General features: G+C 32.6%; 1 protein-coding gene across 1 annotated transcript in view; it reads left to right on the forward strand.

Moving 5' to 3' along the window:
* LOC143236233 (microphthalmia-associated transcription factor-like) overlaps positions 1-16,709 on the forward strand; it is a 71,532-nt gene that overhangs the window by 37,031 nt on the left and 17,792 nt on the right. The window contains exons 5-6 of the mRNA XM_076474512.1: positions 9,335-9,395; positions 15,593-15,749. Coding sequence (XP_076330627.1) covers positions 9,335-9,395; positions 15,593-15,749 — 218 coding nt within the window. The remainder of the gene's footprint in view (positions 1-9,334; positions 9,396-15,592; positions 15,750-16,709) is intronic.

The following is a 16,709-nucleotide window of genomic DNA, read 5'->3' on the forward strand; positions in this document are numbered from 1 at the left end:
GTATAAGGCATATTCTTAGCTTGAATATTCCGCACCTACTGACAACGTTTTGTGTTTTGTCTTTCGAAATTTTACTATAGGCACTAAATATGAAACGAGCAAGCTTTTGTGTCTGAAGGGTTTAGTACGTGGGAAAGCTCACATTTGAATCTCAAAAGAAAATAATTTCTCAAACACAAGCAGTCTGGTGCATATTTGAACACTGCAGAAAATATAAAGATTAGTTAGAATCCAAGATTTCTAAGAAAACAGTATCGGATCGTGTTAGGATCGGATTCGTTGAGACTTACAACTGCCCGAAACGTAGCTTACAAAATACTTGCAGCTGCCCGAAACGTAGCTTACAAAATACGTGCAGATTCGTTGAGACTTACAGCTGCCCGAAACGTAGCTTACAAAATACGTGCAGATTCGTTGAGACTTACAGCTGCCCAAAACGTAGCTTACAAAATACGTGCAGATTCGTTGAGACTTACAGCTGCCCGAAACGTAGCTTAGAGATGTTATTGTGAAGGAGGCATAGCTGAAAATAAAAGAAACGTTTTGGAAATATTAAACTTCTTAAAGACTTGTTCCCAGATTCTAAATGAACAACTGTATAAAGGACCTAAAAATAACAAGTATATACACCACAATGTACATGATGCTATTTTGGATGTTCTCAGTGATATAATTATGGGAAAAATAAAATAAAAATAAGAGAAACTCAGTGTTTTTCAATCTTAGTCGATGAAACTAAATACCTATTCAATAAAAAGAGTAAATAATGAGTTTGCTATTTTAGTGCTTTAATACTTCAGAAGTTTATGGAGAATTTCTTGGTTTTGAAGTCACAAATCTGATTGGTCAAGGATATGATGGCACCGCCATCATGAGCAGCATGTGCTTTCGGTTTCAACATACAATAAGGCAAATCATACCTCAAGCCATCTACACTCACTGTGTTGCTCACTGTCTTAATTTGGCCATCATGAAAAGTGTGAAATCTGTTACTCCTATGGCTAGCTTTTTATAAGCCAACAATAGAAGTCATGCATTATATGCCCCATCCATTATGGCGTAGCTTGATCAGACATTCATATACTGTATAATATTTCTCAATGACATCTTTCGTGAAACAAAAGAAGCATTCGATATGCAGCAAAGTTCCAAGTTAGATTACATAAAAGCAGCAGATCTCATTGAGAATCTTCTAGCTGAGTTGCAAACCTACAGATGTGAAGAGAAAGCTGCATATTAGTTTCATGACATCGCTATAAGGAATGACCTGAAATGTTGTTGACGACGTCCAGTTACAGAGCTCTACGTTCTCAAATATGGACGTTTTTGTAGTCCTAGCCATAGTTGTGAAGCGAGACGCCATACGTGATTCATCTGATATGAAACGTCTCATCTTGTTTCTAACCAATGATAATTTTTGAGAATTAAAAAAAAACAATTTGTTGAGAAAAATATCCAAGTGTTGCGCTCCCTGTCAGTAATTTACTACAAATCTGAAAGGTTCCTTGATTTTGAATGTGTATTTATGGTTTTACTAAATTTTCCAAGGTTATAAAGATAGCAATAATTCTCCCAGTAAATACAGCTGGCTGTGAAAGGAGCTTCAGCAAGATAAAGTTGATCATAAATCACCTGAGAAACAATATGGCAAGTAAGACACTAAAGAATCTAACAGTAATTAGGGTGAACAGAGAAAGTGCTCTTTCCACTGATTTTAATTATGTTGTTGCTAGGTGCATTATTATGTTTTCAAATTCAAGTTTAACTTGGTTTAATTTCGAAGAAGATCGTTCCTATTGGTGTCTTGGTAGATTCATGCTTTTGACTTATTCGTCAATCCACTTTTATAGGGACTTGTTATTTTCTCCAGAAACATTTCTAGAAATACTACAATGGTCATACACTTTTTGATCCTCTCCAAGGTCTGCGAGTACTAGAAATTTGAAACGCAGTACAAAATATTTTTGAAACCCAAGGTTGGTTCATTGTAACTTAACACGTTAAAATTTGGGTAGAAAAAGAAGTTCCTTTGAATTACACGTGAGTATAAGATGTCTTGTTTTGCCCAAAAAACGTTTGGGTGTTGTCGCCGCTATTGTTAGGCAATGAAATTATCTAAGACCTTTTCAGCCGTCGAGGCGTTATAAAGTGACGGTCAATCCCACTATTCGTTGGTGAAAGAGTAGCCCAAGAGTTGGCGGTGGGTGGTGATGACTAGCTGTTTCCCTCTAGTCTTACACTGCTAAATTAGGGATGTCTAGCTTAGTAACCTTCGTGTAGTTTTCGCGAAATTCAAAACATCGGAGATAGCCCTGAGTAACAGTGCCCGATCATTCTCCAGGTATCGAGATATTTCTAAAATAACTGCACCTGACTTGTGTTTTAAAACAGCTGAACTTAAGATTCCATATTCTCAGTAATACTGACCTACAGAGTGTAAAATTATGCTAAAAAGTTTAGCCTTGGTAAATAGAAGATTTTATATCTTATGTATTTATTGTGTGAATGCATTATGATGGGGGTGCCGCTAGTGGCTTACTAATAAAGAGGTCAGTTTTGTTCTCTCTGTTGACGTGTGATTCGTTACTAAGTTTCACCCACGAGGTGACGTTTACACCCTTGACACATTAGTTGTACAGAACATGATACATTTTTAAGGCGCCCTCTCTTGAGGTTTGACAGACTGGATGAAGCGACGTTTTCTGATGTCTTGTTTTACTGCCGTTAGGTGGCCTCGGAATTACATTACAACTCTGTGGACATCAGATTACCGTACGTCCTGCTGTTTTTTTTCATGTTCATATTTCCTAAGTCTCCGAGATCGTCACTCAATACCACGAAAGAGCTTCGATTTTGCTTGGGGCGTCACTCGTTTAAAATCTTCTCGAAAAAAAAGTTTCGTATATCATGGCATGACAGAGGTTGCCAAACTGGTTGTACAGTGTGAACCTGCACCAAACCCAACATTTATTTTATTTTTATTATTTGAGACGATACCTACTGAAAATAATAATAAACTATTTATGCTTTATTTTTTAAGCTTGTTCTTAAAGCTACAATGTAAAGAAATATTGTTATTTTATACCTTGTATAGTGAATGTTTTCGGCTCATAATGTTACTGCATATGTACCCTGTTTGTGCTAGTAGGAAAGCAAAGCTTGGTTTCATTTTTAGCCGCAGCAAATCAATTCATAGAATGGCCCAGGATTTTTTTTTTTTTTTTTTCAAGTACAAACTTTTATCTAATGGCTCCATCTCTTTACCAATTTGAGATCTAAGTACAGGCGCATGTTTACTTTGTTCTCTGTGTCTCCCTAAGCTGAATATAGTTAAACAGGTATGCTTAAGGATTTACAGACATAAACTATATATATTTTTATTGGCCTATTTTCAGAATTTTATTGGAAAAGTACTAATTTTACGACATGGAATCTCCAAGCATATATATATACATGTATTGTGTGTGTATGTATATATAGATAGATAGGGGCAGAGAGCTGCAGTACGTATAGGATGAATTCGATAATACGTGTAAAGAAAAATATTAAAAGTAGTAGAGACTCGTTACTTTGAGTATTTTATTTAGTGTAAAGTGCAAAGTGCCATCATTTAACTATAGGAGGCCGTTTAACTGTAAATAATGTATATTTCTAATGATATCTTTATCACATATTGACCATTCAAAATACAATAATTGAAATATTTGCTACGGAGACCATAAATGGTTAACGGATATAACCAACTACGTAGTGCTCCAGACATATTTAAACACATTTAGACAGAAAGTCATGTAATTATATGTATGTTATTGACAATAGGTTAACTGAATGAAATTTTAGGTGCTTTAAAAAGTCTTGATTGTCACACTGGCATACTAATGGTATTGTGTAACTTAAGGTTAATCTGCCTGCGGTGATATGCATGGGGAGTATCATGTAGAAAGCATTTTCTTACCTCGTTGAGAGTCTTATCACTCTGAGCTGTGCCCTTCGATAGTACTGGGTAATGGATCAGACCAGTTTCAAAAGTGGTCGTGACGGAATGTGAGTGTAGTTATATAACTGTATGCTTATATAATAGTAATTTGATTATATAACTATTGTGAACTTAAATAGCGGTAAATCAGTCATACGCTGGGCATAAGGTGAAGAAAATGATTTTACCAAGTGACGTAATGACGGAAGTTCTTATGTTTGTGAGATCGAAGGTGAACTGTCATGAATTTTATTAGAATAACAAGTTCCGTCATGCCATCATTAACTGATAGTTCTTCTTCAGTCTCATTGTGATATACTTTAATTGCTTCTTACGTCTCTACTTAGGCGTAAAGGTACGTTAAACGTTTTCAGTATTTTTCTACCAGAAATATCTTAAGATTCAGCAGCCTGTTTTCGTTCTTCAGATTGGGTATGAGTATTGAAAATAGAGAAAGAATTTTGAAAACTGTTAAAGCTGATCTCTATTACCATGGCAATTTAGGCAGTAAAAATAAATTAACTTGGTACAAAACAGCACCGGTAAACAAAATTTATTTTTCAATGGTGTATATTCTATTATAACAAGCAATGGATAAGATTTCTTGTTTCTTTTCTTTTTGTTTTTCAAACAAATTATTGTTGTTGTTTTTTTCAAGTTATTAATTGGACATAGCATCGAGCCTCATACACACAGTATGTGTTGGTAGTCCATGTTTGACCAAAGCAATGTTTATACACTTTGAGTAGTTTTATCTTGTGCCATCATTTGATTTTTTATACCTTATAAATAAATTAGTTTAACTTATTTTTAATAAACTGAGAATTCAGTTCTTTAGCGAAGGTTATTATCACCATTTGAAACAACAAGTTGATAGTAGAAAGATTCTGGTCAAAGTTCATTAGTAGAACACCTCACGTGTAAACGTTTACACATTCCTTTAACTAATGTTATTATCCTGAAGTTTGTTAACGAGACAATAATATTATTGTCAAAGTTATCCACACAACACCTTCAGTGTTTGTATGTAAATAACGCAAGAATATTGCTGTCTTAAGTTATCCGGACAACAACGTTAGAGTTTTAAAGTTAATGATACAAAACTATTGTTGTAAAAGTTATCTAGGCATCCTCTTCAGTGTTTGTGTTTTAATAATACAAGAATATTGTTGTCAAAGTTACCCAGATCTTCAGTGTTTGTGGTAATTTCTTGGATTTTTATTACGGTTAGTAAATCGAGAGATAGTTAAATAAATCATTATTTTTCTAACTCACCTGAATTATTACAGTGAGGGTTTCCATTTTTCAGTATACATTGTTAACTATTTTAAAGTTTTGTGTAGAATTTTGTACGTGTGTGATTTTTTGCGTGTTTTCTCTTTTTGTGTAAGTTACTCGACTTTCCCCAAAATTTCACTACACAGAGTCTGTTTTAGCTTGTATTAAATGACATATGATTTGTATAATACTTACTTTTATGTTCTTTTAAGTTTTACTATCCCCTTAGTAGCTGTGGTGGTTTTAAAATAATGACAACAATTCAGTGTTAGATTCAACAAAATGGAGGAACAACTTTGTATAATTAACTGGACTGGAAGAAAGGGGTGGGACTAATGTGACTTGAAGGGACCAAGTATTTATAGAGGTGTTGTTTTTTTTTTCGTTTATTTATCACATGTCAACGAATATATTTTTTCGTTTTTGCATTGGAGATGCGTTATCGGTGTTTATCTGTTAACACTGAAAATCAAAACCACTAATTATAATGTAAATAACCGACAATTGTTTCAATTAATTGTTATTAATATATAGACATAACCATCCTATTGCAGCTTCACAATACAGACTAGTTCACATTATAGTCTTTGCCCAAATCATGTGGTACAATAATAGTACTCATTAATAGATACAATTAAGAGAAAAAAAATACATACATACTAAGATTATTTTAGATTTATTTGTGTGCAATAAAGTTACAATTTTTATTTAATGCAAATATTTCTGTAAATAATGATTCATGTATATTGAACCTGACGTGTAGCCCAGCATAATGTTAAATTATCAACACTTTCACGAAGGTGAAGTGATAGTTATAAATGATTTCAAACTTTACCCAACAGCAAATTATAGTTACTTCACGTTCCGTTATTACTTTTCTTGTTTTGTTTCTCTTCTATCACTTGGTAACATTTTTGAGTTACTGATAGTGAAGATTTTTCTTCAAGATATTTGTAGACTATAAACTCAGATATAGATGTTATCCAATTACTTAGGAGTTTTTTAATTTCTCTATGTGGTTGAAAAGACGTAGTTTTAAAAAGTAAATTCTTTAACAACTAGGATATCATAAAATATCAGTGAATGTTACAGCAGGAAATGTAAAAAAATACGATCCTGTCTGGAACAGGTATGAGAGATTTAACATTATTTTTTGTAGAATTCCTTTTTTTTATTAATGTGGTTGTAAAACTTAAAACGAAAATGAGATTTTGCAGGTTTTCGTATAATAACTATGTAAAAAATACGTAAGGAATTTTGTCTCTATCTTATTTATATAACTATATTCAACCTGAAGATCTGTTGTTTATATCCCTCGTTTAAAGTACATATCGAAAAACGTGCGTCTTCGGTTTTGTACCCGTACCTAACAATACTGTATTTACCTGACATCATCCGCTTAAACTGTGCTTAATTTCAATGGATGTCTGATGTCTATAAGAGTGGTTGAGTGGAGATTTCGGTAACATTGCTTTTGTGCGTTATAACACACTCTTTGAATTCGCATGACTAACAGTTATTATGCCACTTTTTCACTCTTTTTTTTCTATTATTTGGGTTTCAACTTTAATCAGTAGTATGGAGTCTTAAGTTAATGTATTTTCATGCACGAATTTCTAGTTTTCTATTTTGTGGATATTTCTTTGATAAAAGTATTTGCAGGCCCATGTGTATGCACACAATGAACCCGAAAGGTGATTTGATCTCGTGAGTGCCTAGTGTTTGCAGGTGTTTGTAATCCGTGTAGAGTTATTACAAGTTGTTTTTCTTTTTTCTTTTCGTAAATTTATTATAATTTTCCCTTCAATTAAGTTTCAAAAGAAGTATAATTGAAAAATGTAAGTCTATTTTATTGATTGTTGTTTAGAATGGGTTAGCCTTTGCCAATTTTGACATGGGTAAATTAATTCACAGGCATGCAAATAGCGATAAACATTCCGTGAACGAAAATAACATTATGCTCTAGTATTTGTTAAATTACAAATATTTGGTATATGATACTTATATCTGAGAGTTCAATCCTGAGACAGGTGTTTGTAAATTGATGTGTCTGTTCCGATTATTTTTGTCCCGACCTTCGTAAGATTTTGTATTTTAATACAATTAATGCTAAGGGATGGAAATCGTACAAACATTTTAAACTAATTATGCATTGGCTGTCTACTGTACGATTGTTTAGTTTTTATAACCGCGTGGTGAGACGTTATTTTGGTGAAAGACTGTTCACTTGATCAAATAGAACGACCCCTGTATTTTATTAATAATCACATTTATTATATAAAACTAATGTTAGGAAAGGCTCTTGAAACAATCCATTGTCAACGTTTAGGAAGGTCGTTTGACCTCTGTTTCACATCAATGTTAACATTTTACTATTAGGAGACTTTAGTCTTCATGCCATATGGATTAGCGTGGGCCTTGACCTTGGGGTCACGAGTGCATTATAACAATGACGGTCAAATCGCATTGTTCATTCTGATAAGTGTTGGCGGCATTGGGGGTGATGTCGACTAGCTGCTTACCCTCCCGTCTATTACTTCTAAATTAGGAACTGCCCCAGAATAGTCTGCGCGAAATCGAACAAACGTGTTCATGCTATGTAGTTGTTGGTTATCGATGTGTTTGCGTGAGGTATTTTCATACCGAAACAAAGAACTTGGTCTTTCGAGTGTTTTGTATCAGTGAGTTGGGCATTTACGTTTTGTTGTAACGCTAGTACTTCGTTATGGTTAAATTAACAACTGCTTTCATCCTTCCTTTGTCTGGCCTTTTAAACTTCTATCAAACCATTGCTGTTCATACTTACGACGTCAGGATGGTCCTCGTGTCGTGATTGTTTGTGGGGTTAGAATGACTACTGTCTCTGTCTAGCACATGAACCAAGACATCTTGTATATACATCTGTTGTAATATAAATGTATTATTCAGATATTAATGACTAATTATTTGTAATCGAATTTTTTTTTTTCATTTTCCACTTGTAATCAATTCCTCACATAATAACTTAATTTACAAACCAACTATCTTGAACCATATTCACAAAAGCCACACGTTGATAAATGAATCGATATACACTGTTAGTCACTTCCTTATTTTCGGTATAAATTCTACAGAAAGATACCTGCAAAGAGTTAGTGCTTCGGTTTTGAGGTAAGTACAGCTTGGAACAGATTATATTGTATATTGTGAGTATCGTCTGTCTAGTAGACGTGCTCGTGCTCACGAATTTTTATAATTTTATTTTTACATTATCATTCATTTCTGTGGATCTAAGCAATAAAAAAATTCAAAAGGTTTGATTCTATATTTTTGGCGGTACATTAAAAGCATGAATAACCAGTCTGAATTCATCATATACCACATGATTGTTTTATCTCTAGCGTGCCTAAAAACTTAACCGATCTGTCATAGTTTCATGAGATATAAATATAAACGCAGGTAGAAACGCAAAAAGACAGAATTATCTTCTGTGCGTATATGTGTATATATATGTATCATTCTATGAAACTTATTACATTGATGGTGTATGAAAAATATACGTAAAACCAAATTTAGTAAATTTTATTTAGTGTTATTTGTTATCATGTGTTCCTCTGTGTTTAACATTTTTTCTATAATAATACCTGTTGGGTTGTGATGAACATACTTGCTGAACTTGCTGACTGCCTTTCGCCAAGTATTATATTTTCTTGTATTTAACAAATAACTTTATAAATAATCCAGTGGATTTTCGTCGAGTGTTGCTGTATTTAATTCATTTTATTAATTGGTAGATAATTATTATTTTGTTATATCACACAAAATGTAATTAAATTTAAAATTGTTAGTTTTACAGTTTGATTGTGTGTGTGTGCATATTCTAATTTTCTTTATTTATTAAATATATTTTGGTAAGTACTGCCTAAAACTAGTAGTTTACATGAGTACTTTGTGAAAGTTTTTAGGTGTTATAGATAATATATAGCTATTTAACATACTTCTTTTCTTTGGTTACAATATGTATAACTTGTGGTTAGTCTTCACATTTTCAGTACCACTGAACAGCTGAGTGACTTCAAAAGATTTTGTTTTTCTTCACAGCTGATGAGCAACGAAAGAAAACACATTGTAGGAACAAATGGTGTCAGTTTCTACTAACTATGTAGAACCAACATAATGTGACAGTGTGGGTAATTCCAATCTTTTATCATCATAATATAAACTTGTACTCCGATTCCTTTGTTACTTGTTTTCTCTAGAACGTCCTCGTGAACATTCCATTTCCTTTTCGGCATTAAAGTATGAGTAAAATACATAGTTAAGACGTGTATCTCCAGTTTGAATTTTTTGAACAATATCAACTGATATTGTTTATTTATATGCATAAGACTTAAAGTATTAGCCACATATAAACATACATTGATTTAAAATGTAATCTTCTCCGAATGATACGCGTAATGTTCTAATTAGCGTTAACCGTCTTGTTTTAGAGTTTGTATTTTACACTTCATTTTATCAGTCAAGAGATCTTCTAGAACGTTCAGGTGCTCTAATGCTATAATACTTCTATAAAAATATTCGATGCGAAAATACTGCTTCGATAAACGTGCTCTAGAATCAATGTATTCATGTACGTATATAGATATATCTGTACGCGTGCCCAAAATGACTTGTAGGGTGCAATACTTTTCAAACTACATCATCTGTGCCCTCACATTCAGAGATATGGTTTTGAGCTGTCACATGCTTGTCTTTTATAAGTAGATTGAAATAACAACAAAACATATTTGCTGGCAAGTAGATTATATATTGTTTAAAACATCGTACGCAGATATAGATCTTATCAGATAGTCTTAGGGTAACAGTTTACTCGTATCAAGTAAACTTATCGTTAAGTGAAAGAAAGAGGTTAGTTTGTTTGTAGTTAAGCACAATAGGCTATCTGTGCTCTTCCTATAACGGGTATCGAAATCCAATTTGTAATGTTGTAAGTCTGCAGACATACCGCTGTGCCACTGGAGAATCGCAGACAAGGTTAAATTGTTAATACCTTGTATATTACATTTTATCATAGTTGTATAATCCAAAACGCTATAAAACTGTAAATATTCTTCAGTAAATATCATAATAAATATCTGTAAATGTATATATATTTTTAAACTGGGATAACGAGGTTATTGAATCACAGTTTACAAGACATTTAAACTGTAATAGATTGTTTTTGTTGGTTATTTTCGCTTACAGGTCTCTACAATGTGTGTTTATTCCGAGTTCTGTGGTACTTTTTAATATGTATTTTGATATCGCATTTACAACAGCTAAAAAGATCTTTAAAAGTTATATAAGATTAACATTAGTCACATTAGTAATAACGTTAATATACGTGAATTTTATGAGAACTGTCATATTATTTATGCTAGTCTTAGTTATCAATGAAACCAACAAAATTCTTCAGAAAGACAGCTTCTTATAAAAATGTATCATACATCTCTGATGAATGTAGGGAAGGAACTGTTTATAAACGTGTATTATACATCTCTGATGGCTAGAGAGAAGTGACTGTTTATAAACATATACATAATTGACTATACATGGTTATTTTAGAAAAAGAATCACACAAAAAAATTAGTTATGACGTCTTACAGTTTTTATTTGAACCATTTTAAAGTAATGAAGTAATTTAGCTGCTAGAAAACAAGATGCTGATACTGTTCCATCGACGCAGAAGCACTTCATTGAACCATGCGTGTTGCGAGGCATAGGTAAGAAATGCGAGTCTCCAACTGTTGGAGATCTTTCTCTTGAGTTTCTATATCCTACATACTCGCTGACCTTGATAGGTTTAAATTTTATACGCTTTTAGTCTAAGTAAGTTAAGAGTCAATACGAATAAATGCTACACGTGACTCTTAAAATACAGCTATTTAACATCAGAAAATTAACGTTTGAGTGTTGAGATATTTTTTCGAATACTCGTGTAGACATTACTACTTGCTGTCTGGACAAATTATCATAAAGGCCCGAAGTATGCTTGTATTATTGTGTTTACTTCACTAATAATAAGTAACAAAAATAAAACATATATACGAACGAGAAAAAAAAAACTTCATTTCATATCTACAGATACTAAGGGCAAGACCTTGTGTATTATTGAGGAAATTTTTTTTACTCTGAAGGTTCCTACCTTGAAGCTGTGAAACTATTTACGTTGATTAGCTATATTTTATTTATTGTAAGACGTTATGAGGACACTTTTACTTGGGCAACTACCACATTTTTAAGAAGATTTAGGGTGTGTGTAGATATATATAATATATACATATATGTGTGTGTGTGAGGCATATAGAAATAAAGATTTATGAACGAAAGAGATATTAGCCACAAACAAAATAATTAAGCAGCGTTCAATTCTACATAAATAAACGATCAGAAATAATGGAACCTGTATAATTTGACTGTGTAACAAAAAACATAAATGACATACGCCTCGTAACTTCGTTAGGTTCGTAGAAGAATCGGATTTCCGCCATGACATAAATATTTAAAAATCGGATAACTTAATTGCATAGAAGTTGGAGAGGGAAAAAACTGACAATTTTTAATGTGTACAGCAAGAAGAAGAAAACGTCATTTTAACACGTTGGCTCCCAAGCCAATTTTGCCGATACTTTCCAGAGTCCCGCTAGTCATTTTACAATTACTTTTTTTAGGAAAAGTGTACATGTAGCCGTTGTGTCCCAACCAATAAGTTGCCCTTTAGAAAAAAAATCGAGCACAATTCACCGGTGGGTCTTACTGGAAGTTCATCACGGCTCTCAGGTATAACAAGAATGTAAGAATTGGTAGTTGGGAGTATGTTGTAATGTAAGCTAATCCTTCTATAATCAATAAAAGAACTGTCATTGCTACTAAAATACTAATAAAAGGAAGGTCGAGATTTATGAAGCGCCCAGGCAATAATGTGTTATTAACTTGTTTTATCTTATTAGTCTTTACGTGTTTAACAAATTTTACTTGTACTATATCGTGTTATGTGCTCAATTGCACCAGAACATATAATTTATATTGCTTAAAGCTTTTTTTTCACTCTTTTAATATTAATTATTATCACTTGCCATAAGACATTAGTGTTAGGCCTATTAAAATTTTAAACAATAAATTCTTTATCTAGTCCCTTAGAGATTTTTCAAGAGTGAGAATAATGTATAATAAAAACATAACAACTACACTGTGTTTGTTATACACTTTGCTGACGACAGTTTTCGCCATATACAGAGCTCTTCAGGCTGGCTGGGACACAACAAACAGTATATGTATACTGTTGGTGCATGTTGCCACTTATATTCTACTAAAATTTCATTGTTTTGTCACGTATCATTTCTACAGTATTAAAAACAAGAACTGTGTCTTATTGAGGCAATTATCTTTATAGAAATTTAGTAATGCCGGCATATATCATTAAATTAAACGGACGTATTTAAAGGCATATTTAACATAAAGATGTTAGCTGAAATGTTTAAATCCAGCCAAGGATAAGGTTGCAGTAAAATTAGCAAAACTTGTGCTTTGTTCAGCTATGATCACTTGAATGTATTTGGTCAAGTCTGGATCAATTTTCTGAAAATTCCTTATTTCTAACGGAACAAAAATTACTATTAATTAGAGCTTAGCTAAAGTAGCATTTTCTGGGAGAAGACTTTTACGTAGCAGATAAAACTTATTATTTGTAATTTTTATTGATAAGAGACTTCTGTCATCACGTGTTGTTAATAATTTTATATATATATTTTCTAGATATGGTGAAGTGTATTTGAGAATAGCATGGTAGTGTTATAATATTGACGTATAAATAAAAGAAGGATGTTATATTGTTTAAATGTATATGTCTTTAAATGTTTCCTTGCATATATTCATATTATTTTACATATATCCACATTATTGTACATATATTCATATTATTTTCCCTTTTATCTTCTTATTCTTATATGATTACCTCACGAACTTATTTAATTTTTTTCACCCTTTCCTGTCCATTTATATATACATATGTTTACAGGTGTATTCATAAAACGTGATACAGATAAAAGGGATGTATATATACATATGTTTATAGGTGTATTCATAAAACGTGATACAGACAAAAGGGATGTATATATACATATGTTTATAGGTGTATTCATAAAACGTGATACAGACAAAAGGGATGTATATATACATATGTTTACAGGTGCATTCATAAAATGTGATACAAACAAAAGGGATGTATAAATATATATGTATATTTAACGATTGCTACAGGGACTACTTTTTTCAATTTGGTTAAAGAACGATTAAGATCTAAAGTATTAGAATAATTATTAACTGATACTGTGACGCATGAAGAGCAGTTTGTTGAGTTAAAGATTGGTTGAAATCTATGTTGTGTTAGAGGAAATTAATGCTGAAACTGATGTACGACAGTCTGTTGGGATAATTGAAATGTAAGTATTGGAGAAATTGTTGACTGAAAGAGCTATTATACAGTCAGTTTCGTTAGAGGTAGACATAGGAAGGTATTAGTAAAGTACGACGTCTTTTTTATTAAAGGTGGCACATGACAATCGTAGAATGTTAACACTCATGTGAAAGGTGCTGTGCTACAAGTGTAATACTTTTTAAACTTACCATCTATGCTTCTATATCCAGAGGTAGAATTTTTTAGTTACTACGTGTTTATCGTTGAGAATAGGTAAATCGACATAATACCAAACATACCTTTTATAAGATGCTGAAAAAATCGTGATTGGATATCTGTTTTATCTGATAATCTTCAAATAATTTATAAAGATTTAACATATACGAACATCAAAAACAGATATTTTACCCTTATTTACTTCGGTACCCGTTAAAATATGCGGTCATCAAAGTATTTTGGGCACTTGTGTGAATATTTCTTTGTATGTTATTCTACAGTTGAGTGCACCTATATTCTAAGTTAATGTTATGTAGATATTATATTGGTAAATCAGGAAGATTTTTCAATCTTGAGAAAAAGTGTATACGTTCCACCCTTATAGTAATAGCGAACTTGGAATTGATGCACGTGGATTTGTACACTAATGAAGTTCATGCATATTTGGATGACTTTTGCACTGTTAATGGTTTAATAATGGAAAGTTCTACGTATTAAGGGATATCTAGCTCATAACTGATTAAAGACAGAATTTATATGAAATTGTTTGTGTGTGAAAGTGTACTATGTTTCCAGCACAGTTAATAAACTATTAATAAATGGTTTTATGTGGAAGATATTTTTATTATTGTTTCTCTTTACTATAAACTGCATGTGATACATATCCTTTTATGGTATGGTTGTATTAAGTTGTATTTCGAATATACACATTTGAAGAAGTTCTCTATATAATAAATCGTGAAAAACCTATATTATGTGTTTGTTGAAAGACATATATGGAGTGATTACTTACTTTCAAGATTATTCATATTAGAAACTAAAATATTTCCAGTTAGTTGATAAAGATTTCATTGAAGTTTAAAACTTTAGATTTGGAAGTATAACTTCTGAATACATTGTGATTTGGGGATTTTGTCTGGTTGTTTGTGTTGAGACTAAAAAAACCTTACTTACGAACTTAAAAGCAGTAGGGTAAATAAAGCTTTCTAAACCTTATTTTGACTGACTTTACCTCTTATTTTAATCTTACGACAGTAATATAGGTTTAATTGCCTATTTTAAGGTGTATTTGTTGATAATTTTCGTGCAGACACAAAAGGGCTATCTGTGAATAGCCGTCCCTGATTTTGAACTGATAGCCTTGAAGGAAGACATCTGATTAACGCCGCCCCCTCTTCCTACTTCCCTTTAACTCGAGTTTCACCGAACGGTACAGTTTGATCAATGCTTTTATAGTACACTCACAACCAAAAGTGCAGAGCGCATTTTTGCGGTACTGAGCTGTAAAGAATGAAATTTCGGATTTACTGTCGTTGTGCTGTGACTATTAGTCCTAGCTTTTGAGGTATATTTACGTTCATATAAACGCGTTTTGGTTGTTGTACCTTGTCATTGTGTAATGACCAGTTGAGCAAGCAAACTCGATTATACTGATTTTTCGAATGTATTTGCAGTTATAAATACGCATATTAATGTTTACAACATCCCCAAACTAAATACTGCAACTATAAGGGAGGCGTCGTCAAGATGTAGGAGATAAGGGGGAGGGAAAGATACAAGACTTAAAGTAGAGTGTACTTTGATCTGGTTTCACTTACTGCTGCGCCGTCCATTGGGCGACTGAACTGTGCAAGTACACAAGCAAATGTAAGGTCTTTCGTTCTTTTTAGTTTGAATAACGAAAGGTAAATCGACGTAAAACGCTTTGTTTTTCGCATATTTAAGGTGCATTTTGTTGTCTTGTTAAGTGTGTGGAACATCTTTCTCCAACCGACTTTCACTGTGTCGTATTATTGTAAAATGAAACTTCCAACACCTAGCTGTACAAGTTCCAGCGGCAAAAAGGCAAGTTTGTTATGCTCTACTCAAATAGTGAAAGTTTAGGTTTCGTAGACGGTTTTCTGCGTATACTTTCTTGATGTAGCAGTGTTTATCTTATATATACACATATTTTGTATCTCGAAGGGAATGAGCTCGTAGAAGCAAAGAAATCTTGAAATTGAAATGTAATGTGACTCGTGTTATCCTGTATCGGCTTCAAAATTTAATATCCCAGAAGATATTAAATGAAGTATACCAGTTCGGTACATTAAAGGGGTGAGCTTTTTTTTTTTATTGAACCAAAATGATGCCCTCAAGGAGTATGATTTTGAACTAATTAAACATGCCGTGTCATACGTTATGCTGATGCTTATTTTACTTTAATTCTGATTCGTGACAGATGAAACGATGTTAATAGATATATGAAAGATGTGTTCATTTTAGTTCATCAGATGTGCATCAGAGAAAGTTCTGTATCCCTGTATAACTGTGTTTGTCTACCCTGTTACACTCCCACTGCGAAACAGAGAAAGCCGTGTTGTTTTGCTCCACACCCATTGTTTTTTTTTTTTTTCCAGTTCTTGTGGTAATAATATCACAAATGGATGTGGGAGGTATGAATTTTGACTAAATTTATAGAACAGGTATTATATACAAAGTTCTAAACCCAGTTAGTGCCTGCAGGTCAAAGGTCAAGTTCAAAATGGAGACATCAGGGTTTCTTAGAAACAAACTTCACTTTAAAAAATATGGTTACACAGTTTGGCTTATTTCAGTGGGATAATTAGTGGGGAAGTGTTGGTCAAATGATTTATGTTTTACCATAATCTCAAATTAACTACTTGAAATGTTTTAAAGTCTGTATCAGAAATATGTAAAATATATTAAGACACTTAACTTGGTCACAAGTCCACCTTCAAAATTCTCAGGATTTAAAAATGAAGTAATAAATAGCCATGGTGGATATATATGGCAAGGTTTAAA

The sequence above is a fragment of the Tachypleus tridentatus genome, chromosome 13 (genome assembly GCF_004210375.1).
Source record: "Tachypleus tridentatus isolate NWPU-2018 chromosome 13, ASM421037v1, whole genome shotgun sequence".
Lineage (NCBI taxonomy): Eukaryota > Metazoa > Arthropoda > Merostomata > Xiphosura > Limulidae > Tachypleus > Tachypleus tridentatus.